At 46.8% G+C, this 11,018-nt stretch overlaps 2 protein-coding genes across 2 annotated transcripts in view; one reads left to right on the forward strand and one right to left on the reverse strand.

Annotated features, from left to right (window-relative positions):
* Positions 1–1,906, forward strand: part of LOC135809717 (monocarboxylate transporter 5-like) — a 5,133-nt gene extending 3,227 nt beyond the window's left edge. The window contains exons 3-4 of the mRNA XM_065323132.1: positions 1–153; positions 1,595–1,906. The exon at positions 1–153 is cut by the window's left edge and continues 217 nt beyond it. Of these exons, the coding sequence (XP_065179204.1) occupies positions 1–153; positions 1,595–1,830 (389 nt within the window). The 3' untranslated portion in view covers positions 1,831–1,906. The remainder of the gene's footprint in view (positions 154–1,594) is intronic.
* A 761-nt stretch (positions 1,907–2,667) lies between these two features.
* LOC135809716 (monocarboxylate transporter 5-like) lies at positions 2,668–11,018 on the reverse strand. Its single transcript, XM_065323131.1, has 4 exons — positions 8,355–11,018; positions 5,455–6,152; positions 4,820–5,189; positions 2,668–3,406 (listed from the first exon to the last, which is right to left on the reverse strand). The coding sequence occupies exons 1-4, from the start codon at positions 8,737–8,739 to the stop codon at positions 3,204–3,206; spliced, it is 1,656 nt and encodes a 551-aa protein (XP_065179203.1). The 5' UTR covers positions 8,740–11,018; the 3' UTR covers positions 2,668–3,203.

Here is an 11,018-nt window from a genome sequence, read left to right on the forward strand (position 1 = left end):
TCATCACTCTCTACAGCTTCCTGGCAAGTGCGATTAACGCTCTCAGCCCAGCCACACTTCTAGTGATCGTCAAAAAGGAGGAGTTGCCCCATGCTGTCGGTCAACTGCTACTCCCTGCGACTGTTTGCGTATTATGTGGACCACCTGCTACAGGTGAGACATATGCATTGATAACGCAGATGTACAGTAAGCTTGAGGCTTGTATTGAAAGAAAAGGTTTGGGAGATATTACTATATAAACATACTTTCCTGGTAAGATGATGGGTCAGATCATCAGTGATGACAGTCATACAATGTATCAGTGGAAGGTTATAGTATGATGTCAAGTATTTCCATTTTTAGAACTCGGTTTCAACAGTTGAACATTTGGCAAACTTTAGACACGTTCGACAGCAAAAGGTTGAGACGTCGAAGCAAATTTCCGGTTGCTGAATTTCATGTCCACTGCACTGGCAATGCAATGCGAACAGTCGAAAAATCGGATTATGGAAAATCTCTAATGTCTGATGTAGAACTACAACGCCAGATGTGTTTCGTTCGCGCGCGCGCGCGCGCCCGCGGGGGGAGGGGGGGGCATTTCATATGTAAGTGTGTATTCATTAAATTTTGTTTTCTTTTTGTTCAGGGGTGAACAACTACCGTATTTTCCAGAGTATAAGTAAGCCTCACGTGACACGCCAGTCATTTACACAAAACTGTCGGTGCGGCGTATAGTATACGATGGTCAAACCAACGGTGGTAAATGGGGTGGATGTCTGTAATTCGTGAGAAAAATCTGGGCGCGGCTTATACTCCGGAAAATACTGCATGGCAATTATTCTCTTGCCCACTTGAAAGATATTTCTTGGAGTAGGTAGTTGGTATGTCGCTGTTTGGAAGAACCAGTACTCAGCAGACCACTAGAACTAGGGTCGAGAGATATTATTTCCACTCGAATCACCCCAGCTGCATAAGACCACCTGCAGACGGGACCACATTTGCAAGGTCTAGTGAGTGGAGGGGGTTACAGTCCATTCATATCAAGATGGGCTCTGGCCCTGATTAGCTCCCGTATTTGGTGATTTTTCGTGATTTTATCGTGGACGGTGCCTTACAGCGAAAATTGAAATCAGAAAAGGGTCCAAAAAAGGTACCTCAACTGGGGTTCCAACAGCGCAATGTACTGTTGCAAGTGCAAGTGAAACGGCCTGGATTTTCATGGTTTTCCCAATCCAGTGCTTTTGGTGCAAATCCTACTTTGAGTAGAGATTGATGTCCAGGCTAGGTGATGTGCAGTATTGGTACATCGGCAGAAAGAGTACGCTAAAACCAGCAATTCATGTCCTGCACTGTTCATCTGTACAATCTTGGCACGTATCACGTCAGTTTCAGCACCCAGTATACGACTTTCAGGGCTGGACGGCCACTACTTTAAATATACTCGAATCCAACTCGCCCCTAGGAAGAATGAGCAAGTGCTTAGGTCGATATGGTTGGGAGAGCAAAAGCTTCTACATTTACTGTACGCATGCCAACTACGTGTGTGTGTGTGTGTATGTGTGTGTGCGCGCGCTCGTGTGTGTGTGTGTCTGTATGTTGATGTGATATCCTGCAGGCTGGCTATACGATATCAGTGGGAGCTATGCACTGCCCGTAGCCGTCGGTGGTGGAATTATCGTCCTCTCCGGACTTTGTGAGCTGTACCTTTTCGCACGTGTGCAGAGACAGAAGCGCAATACGTCCAAGAACACGATCGTTTTCTCAGGACCTGCTCCAGTCGCCGCGGAGAGCAGTGCAGTGGCAGATACTATGATGTATATCAGTGTTCTTCCTAACGAGGTTTCACTGTAATTGCGGTGCATGGTGTGAATGATATATTGGCCGCTTCACGTTTCTGAGTAATACCAAGAGTGCATAACCCCCCAGAGTGTGCAACGCCGATCCAGCTCTGCATAGGGTTTTGGTCGAGCGTAATCGGATCTTCTGATGTCATGCGTACACTCCACACCACCGCAAGCCCGGGCTCGAGGCAGGGCACTGTTGTTTTTGATCCGAGTGTACCCGCGACTCCCCGGGTTCCCCTCAGATGTGTGCGGTACTATGACACAAAGATCCGATTACGCTCGACCAAGACCCTATAAGAGCTGGATCGGGCGTTGCACACTCTGGGGGGGGGGGGGGGTATGTACTCTTGGTCATACTTCAGTGTGCTTGATCTATTGTTCTTATTTCACTTTTAAGCCTGATGCACAATACCACTTTTGCGACGTACTGAGCGCTGAGCGAATTGCTTTTCATATTATTTCACGGAGAGTCTGTGATGCGCAATGCGCGATGCATTGCATCAAAATCCTGCATAGCACACACAGTAGGTACCGCACTCGAGCTGGAGAGCATTTGCGTTTTTTTTGTTGAATGTCCCATGTAAAAAAACTTATGTCTACGCATAACCTGACTTTTTGAAACAAACTTACCTCAACGTTGGGGCTAGGCTACAACCAGCGATGGAAAAATTGAAGAAAGAGGTTTGAAACGTTGCTTGTCGTGCATGGCATTGCATATCTGGTATTGCGCATTGCGCGTTTAGGGAACCGTGGCACCAAAAATCGTTGTACATTGTAGTACTGTTGAGATACCGAATTCAAATAAATCAATATTATTATCAAACATCCTTTGTTTTATGTGAGTAATGTGTGGTGTTATCTCCCAGAAATTTACATCCAAGTGCTCAATCTGCGGAGAGAACTGTTTCGTCCTTTGTGGACTCAAATGCCATCTGCTCTGTCCCTGCCATCAATGACGCATTTTTAGTGGTACATAACTTTGAAATACGGGCCAAACCTTTTCGGCCCATCCGCAAGGCAAAGCAATAAAACAGTTTTAAAATTCTGGAAAATAAAGAAAATATATAATTAGACGAGTAATTAGACATGTAAATGGATAGAGGTCTGCTACATTTCGTGCTATACGAGTTCTCAATTGGACGATTCCAAGTCGGTTGACAAGAAAATAGCATACGTGAGCAATAGCTTCTCATTGCGTCACTGTTGGAATATCGAAAAGCCACGAGGTGGCACAGATGCCAAGTCAATAGCAACAAGTATTAAAGTTGAAAAAAATTGGCCTAGCAGTGCTGTAAAGAGTACAGGTTGATTCAGTTACTAGTAGTAAATACACAACTATGAACATTGAAAAGCAGTGCATGGATGGTCCGGGCCACTGACTTAGTACATCATGGATTCTGAAGGTACACGATGATCCATGGCTATGGGAACGGGTACTTGGCGAGCAATCAAACAGCTTTCCGCACGCTTCTGTCTCAGCACGCGCACAAAGAGGAACAGCTCGGAAATTCCGGACAGGAGGAGAATTCCACCGCCGATGGCTGCTGGCAACGCGTAACTACCACTGGCTTCGTACAGCCAGCCTGCAGATTATCACATCACAAAACACACACACACACACATATACGCACACAGATTTAATATGGGAGAAAATTGCATATAAGAACATATGAGCACAGATATGGCAATGGCAGTCAACTAGAGGGCATGCGCTCATGCACCATTGAATAGATGGCTGTAGCAGTGTGTACATATAAAGATACCATATGAGCACAGCAGTAACCTCCCGACATGCTTGGCGGGTATTGTGGCCTCTCACATAATAATTGTGATCTAGGACTCTGCGCGCTGCTGGGTTCTGGCTTCGCTAGGCGTCACAGCTACGACACTGGGCGACATTAAACGCCTTTGGAAATGTTGCAATCGCTCGCATAGATCACTCAGCCGTGTGTTACATGCGAACAAAAGCACACCCACGCATGCACAAATGACGTCGTTGGTCAGGCATACTCTGTCACCATGCGCCGGCGTGTACCTTCTCCAAAGATCGGGAATGCACTTAACTGTGGCCATCTCGTTATCAATATGCGGAGACACTAACTTACTGCAGGAAATATTTCATAATCTAAACTTCATCGCCAACACCACGCTCTATATGTCACTGCACCTATTTGCAGCATTTTGAATACTACTCCCGGCGCATTACAGCACGTTAGTATCCCTAGCGACATTGTGGCTATGAGAGCACTACATAGGGCAATGCTCTAAGGGCATACTTCGCATTCAGGACCGCCGGAAGCAGTTTTATGTTGGTCCGGTCGTACCACAGTCTTTCATACTTTGTGTATAATATGGCGGGGGACATAATTACGCCCTCGTCAGCGTTGGTAGCTACAAAGTTGGTCCGGTGTTAACCTGATCCGTGAACCGGACCGTTTTCGGCGGGCCTGGCATTAGTCGACTCAAGCTGAACTGATGATTGGTCAATGGACTTGAATCACCGTAACGAGGCGCATGCAGCAAACATGTTCTGCTTTCTTGCAGGTTCGCCAAGTAGAAGGCTCGATGCGCTACTCGTGTGCTCTAGTCAGCAGTTGTTTGTGAGTTAAAAGCCATGCTTTTATCCTCGTTCTTTACGTGATATATCGACCTCATTAATTGTTCAATAATATGAAGAGGGTAAGCAGCAGCATTCGGCCGCTGAAAGTTTTGTGTCAACGCAGAAATAATATGAAGAGCTGAGATGCAAACCCGATTTGCGCCAAATTTGAGAAAATCAGATTTCCAGCTCAGTGTAATCAAAAGATCCAGGGGCACTAGCAGACACAATTTCTAATTCAAAATCTGACTAGACCCATTTCAAAACTGGAACCCAAGTATGGATTTAGATACAAACCTCAGATAAAATGAATCATTTCTTGGCCACTATACGAAAAACGATGAAATGGATTTAGCGAAATTAGCTCTTCATGGTATATAAATCCACGGCAACTAACCTGCTGCAGGTGGGCCACATATCACGGAAACAGATGAAAGAAGAATGATTTGGCCAGCAGCATGCGGCACCTCATCTCTTTTCACGACCTCCAGGACAAGAGGGCCGTACAGAGTACCAACTCCACTGATCAGGAAGCTGTAGAGAGTGATGAAGTAGCGGAAACTAGTCACTGACGTCACCAGCGCACTCAGGCCACAACACAGGCCAGCCAGCATCATAACTATGCCCTGCAACAGAATAGCTGACACCGACAAGTACTCCACTATCAAGCCGACTGCCAGACCGCCTCCGAACGTACCAGCTCCTACGAGCATAACCTGGAAGAAGCTGTCATCACGGCTGCTACCAATGGCCTGTGAACGATGTTTCTAAGAGAACAAGAGCACATCAGAAAACACATAAAGGAACATAAAATACCAGGCATTCGGAAAAGGGCTAAGGCGTTCTCGAATTCCTACCTCTACACCCCCCCCCCCCTCCCCCTGCTCGTCCCTCTTTGGCCAATAACTGGTCTTCAAAATCCCGGTCAGATATTGCTCAGAGACAGAATGAAAGAATAGTTGTAGCAATGTGATGCGACTGGCTTCTTTTAGTAATCATCTAGAGCTAGACAGATTTCAATGTACTACTCACCGCTGTGACAATAGGGAAGAAATACACCAGGGAGAGTGTGAAGGTTAGGATGACCAGAACTGTGAAGTTCAGATTGCGATACAGTGCCAGGCCGCGAAAAAATGATAACTTGGTCTTCTCGCCAAACTGCTGGAGTCTGGTGCGTATACTGTTGGCTTCTTCAGATGATGTAGATCCTATCGTGTTCACGTCCTTTGTCACGTCACCATCAGAACTACTTGATCCGGTTGCAGAGATTAACTGACTTGTTCTGGCCTGTTTGTATCCATCAGATGGTAGCTTTCCAGGTAATACAATGACTGTGAGCAGTGTAGCAATGCTGGTGAAACCCAGTACACGATAGTACCACTGCCAGCCACCATACTGGATAGCTGACCGCCCTGCCAACGCAAGAAGTATGGCACCAACCCCACTCGAGGAACTTGCTAATGTCAGCAGCAGTGACTTGCGACTGGAGAAGGCACTGTCGATGACTGGAGTTGGAAGTGTAAAAACCAATCCTCCTCCGATTCCCGAGATCAAGCCGCGGGTGATGTACAATATATACAGGTCATTGGCGAATGAGCTGCCAAAGCTTCCAACGGAGAATACCAACAATCCCAGGATAGCTGATTTCCGCGCGCCGAGTACTTCGAATGTAATGCCACTTATCCAGGATGTTCCAATGCGTAATGCGGAATAGATGGAGGCCACCCATGCTACAGATCAAGATACAAACACACAAAACACATGTAAACACACACACACACACACACACACACACACACACGCACATACATGCATTAGGGTATCCGCCCCGGTGCAATGCTCGCTGAGTTTCTCGCAGTCAGAGCACTCTGACTTTATATTGACAACTTCAGGCAGTTAACAAATTAATGTTTTTTTACTCACTAGTGATCAATGCGGTCTGTTTGGCGAGTGACACCGCTGCGGAGACCTGGTAACGGTGAAACAGCTACTTCCTCCGCCCAGGCAAAATTTTCGCTTATCTTCTTCAGCCCAATGACAGGTGTCTGACAGCAATTTTTGCATCTTGTGCACTTCACCATCATACAAATCTGCTCGTTCAGGCGTACCAGTTCCAAACAAGTCGGCGAAGTCGGCAAAGAGTAAAGAAACATCTAGAGTAGAGCGCGTTGAATGCGAGTGAACTGGTAAAAAAGACACGAAGTCAGTCACTAGTCAAGGTGGGTGCTGCTAGAGTACCACTGCTGGCACTGGAGTACAGAGCAGAGGTGTCATGTTGCGAAAAGCTAGTGTGTTTGATTGCATCCTGCTCAAGGTGTGTGTACGGTAAAAATGCACGCGAGCTTGAAGCTGAGAAAGCCACTCGACTCAGCGACGCTCGCCCACATACGACGCTCGTACTGCAAAATGAACCAGAATCGGCACTGGGCAAAACAGTTGGAAAAGAAAGGCTTCGATGACAGGGTTGTCACTCGCCCAGCTCATTCGCCTGATGTCAACGTGAACGGTCCAGCAAAGCGACGCTGGCTGAGCTCGCCAGCTTCGGCTGGAAAGAAACACAACCGATCGTACTCGTGAAGGAGGTGAAGAGCTTGGGAAAAAAGTGTCGATAGAAAATATTTGCGCTTCTGGAAAGTGCGAAGTACTACCCGACAACAAGTGCTGCGTCGGCTGATGACAAAGGATGCCTTCTACATTTTTCGACTTGGAGAGTTTCTCTTGATGTTCAACGACTCCTCAACTCATTCTGAGTCGTTATAAGCCGTTCTGAGAACCTGGAATGTATCAGTAAAAACTGTAAAGATAAGCGAAAATTTTGCTTGGGCGGAGGAAGTATCTTCATGTACTAGGACGACACGATCATCAGACCTTGTCACTATTCGCCTGCATACTTTCAACCTCGCGAATAACACCAATTTACCCATGCACGATCGAGGGTCGTTATTGAATATCCACAAGGCTGTCTGTATTTCTATTAAAAAAAACTTCCATGCACGTATGGAAACCGTGCAGTCGCCTGAAACACTGCAGAGCACGACGCCGTGCAGTTCAATACAATCTACTACTTCTGTTAAAGTCATTGCAAGTACAGAGAGTGTAACAGTTAATGCTCTGGTCGACAGCATGTCCGGAGGACAGAGGTATACAATACAGGCGCATCACTGCGTTTTTCCTGTTGGTCAGGCTATTCTGAAGAGCACTGCGGTCTGCTCTGCGTTCAGTTAATGTCACAGTGGACTGAAGGCTCCACCTGACCACTATCCATGGGGTTGTTGGTCTGGTTAGATGTGCGGAGCAACATGCCGAGAGTTTGGAAGGAAGTCGTGTTTGTCCTAAAAATGCTCACAGTGTATGATACAAATTATACATGCTGTAACTTCTATGACAGGGCTGGATATCTCCTAGTTCACATTCGACCGGTCACGGCGGGAGCGATGGGACGCGGCGTAAGGAGCAATGGGAACCAACAGGACACTCGTGGCACCAATTGACGCCGCCCGACGTGACCAAAAGGAACGGGAACACCACCGTACTACGTACAAATCAGCAAGCGGCATAAGAGTCGTATCTGTTCAACTTCTCCTACTGTATGCGGGGACGCGAGCGTATACAACTGCTGCATTACGACTGTGAGCTGTAGACCATGCACGGAACTGCAACTTTGAACATTCTGCTAGGACTGTGGCTTATGACTTGCGCCGATCTGCGTTGACCATAGCAACGCTACTTCATGTCGTGTCGTACAAATCGTACAAGGCTTTACAGCTCGCAACTGCCTTCGCAACAGGCTCTTACATTACATACCACCTGTGCTCCGTCGAATGTGAAATAGGCTTATATATCTTTGTCATGACCATGACATAGTGATGTTCTGCTTGAAAATACAACAACATGTACTGGGTTCATCTGTCTGGAACCCGTACTACACGAACCTGTTTTAGAAGCACCAGATCCAAAGCCTCCACAGCCTTCGTCAGAGACTGTTGCAGATGAATTGGTAAGTGTGGTGTTAGTTATCTCCGGTACTGTGAAAGTGCTGGCAGTTACTGCACCTGGTACTACATCTCTACTGTAATTTTGTTGCTGTTGGCCTCCTGTTGGACACGGGTCAAGCAATAGTTCAGCATAGGAAATGCTGCTCGTCAGATCGCTGCTGAAGCTCACACAGAACAAGCAGCATAGCGACAAGAACAGGAGAACTTTCCGACAAGACTCCTTCCATCCAAGTGGTTCCAGAATTTCAGAATCCATTCTTTTTGCTTTAGCGCTTGCTCTTAGCAGAGAAATAATGTTTATGTCACACGTCTTGCAGCACATGCACAGTCGGTGCTAGCTTATTTTGAAGTGGTAAACCATTAGCATGACTGTTGCAACTTCCCCCAGGATTCATTTCAATGAACGAATTCAGACAAATGTTCAGCGCACAGCTATTTCACCAGTTACTAACTACCTTCCAAACCAAGCAAAACTAATGTTACTTGAAACGCACTACAATCATTATAAAAAATATAATGACACTGTAAATCATGAATGACTACAATGTGTATGTATACTGCACACCGATATCTGCAAGAACGGCGAAGCCGTAAGTACAGATACTGCACTGAGTCTGTCGTGGACATGGAAATCCGGTCGCACATCTAGCGGCCCCAGGGCGATGGCCATGTAGCCTGCAGCACGCTGGTCGCATCGTGCACTAGTTCAGTACTACTGAGTACTACTAGTTGTTGGAAGGCCGTGGCGTTGGTTAGCGCTATCGTCGAGCAGTGCTCAAGCTGACCATATCTCACTCACGCAACGGTCTTCGTGTTCAAGAAGACCACACGAACTTAAGGGGGACAACACCATTCGCGGCCCAAATCAGACCGCATACAATTGAAATAGGCATATCATGAAAACGGATTGGCAGATTGCCTTCAAATTTTCTATGTTCAATCACTATATACTGCTCCACAATGTAGGCACCAAAAAGAGAATTTACAGTTCATGCCAGTAATGCTTGATGGGCTACACTAATTCTTCACGGGTGCGCACAAACAGCAATTTTTTTGGACAACTTTGCAGCAAGATGTATCAACATAGACAGTTCCAAAATGCAGCAAAACCCAGTCCATATGCCTATGCAGGGAATGAACTACAATGAACTCTATCTGACAGGTATTACTACCCCAAATGCAGAGACAAAACAGGACGAGCCGCAAAACGCGTAAAATAGAAGGCACTGTGGGAGCTCAAAATCCAATGTAAAAGGTCCTATGATCACCATTGTAGTTCAATCCCTGCGCAACAAGTCACTGATTCCAAAAATGTATGGGTTGATAGGTCTAAAATAAACACACTAGCCGCAATCATGTCCAAGAAGGCAGAAAAAGGCCAAAAAGCACAAACATTTAGGTGTCCTTTTCATAGATTCTAAGACTATTGTTCCAACTAAAACCCACCAGCCTCATATGTGACACCCTCAGCTTCCACAATCTGCTCCTCAATTCCCTTCCTGCACCTCCTCCTTTTTTTCCTTCGCTGTTTTTCCTCCTGCTTCATCTTCTTCTCAGCCTTGGCCACTCTAATACTATCCAACATGAGCTGGCGTTCCGCAAAAACGCCAGGTGCGGTTGCAGAGAGGGATATGGCCCGACTTCCACTTCTCATACTCGTCAGCTGTGACTTCACTATGCGCCTGGCGAGCTTTCCACAAGCTGAAGCCATGGCAGTACTTGGAAGCTAGATGCACATCAAGGACCTTCCCGACTTGCCAGTCAATTGCCGTAAACGCACCGTGTAGGGAGGAAAACCCGCGCTTCATTCACGTACCATCATAGGTGACAGCAGTTATATGCTTAGGCCTGTCCATTGTCTTGTTCATCTGCTGCTTCGTTCATGCTGATTTGCGCAACTGACCTTGCCGCCTTGCACAATGCTCGCTGGTGCCGCTGGAATGCAGATAGCTGAACAGGTGGGGCAAATTCATGAGGCCGCAAAAAATTTGCCAGCCAACATGGCCAATTCCCAGCGTGCGCAATGCCAGAACACTGCGGCGATTGCACTCATAAAACTGTCCTGACTTCTCCACCACTGGCAGGCTGGTGCCTGCTGAACACTGGCTCTTCATTGCAGCATGTGATTCTGACAGTGGATGCAAGGCCAGAACGTGCAGTTTCAGCAATGGTCAGCTCACCTCCACAGTATTTTACACGAGCAAGCAGAGAAAATCAAATTTCGTAAACAATTCAAGTCCAGTGGCGTCTGAATCACAACTTTCAGCGATTGGGCCATGACAGTCTTCAGAGAACGAGGAATCACTTGAGGGAGCAACTGTCTGAGTTCGAGGCCAGCGCACATCCATCAAAGCTCTCCTCCGAATCCGACTCACTATCGCTCAGTTGAATCCATTAATTTTTTATTATGATCACTGTATTCTTATTTTTGGAACGCCATCGTACAACTTGCGCTTCGAGGCGGACTCTGGCACTGCTTCAGCTTCATAAACTCCCTCAGCAGCTTCCTGGACAGGTGCTGCGTGCAGTGAGAATCTTCTCTTTGCAGGACGCTTGCACGACCTGCTCTTCTTGTTCCCCATTGTGCATCGCGCTCGAAAC

The sequence above is a fragment of the Sycon ciliatum genome, chromosome 2 (genome assembly GCF_964019385.1).
Source record: "Sycon ciliatum chromosome 2, ocSycCili1.1, whole genome shotgun sequence".
NCBI lineage: Eukaryota > Metazoa > Porifera > Calcarea > Leucosolenida > Sycettidae > Sycon > Sycon ciliatum.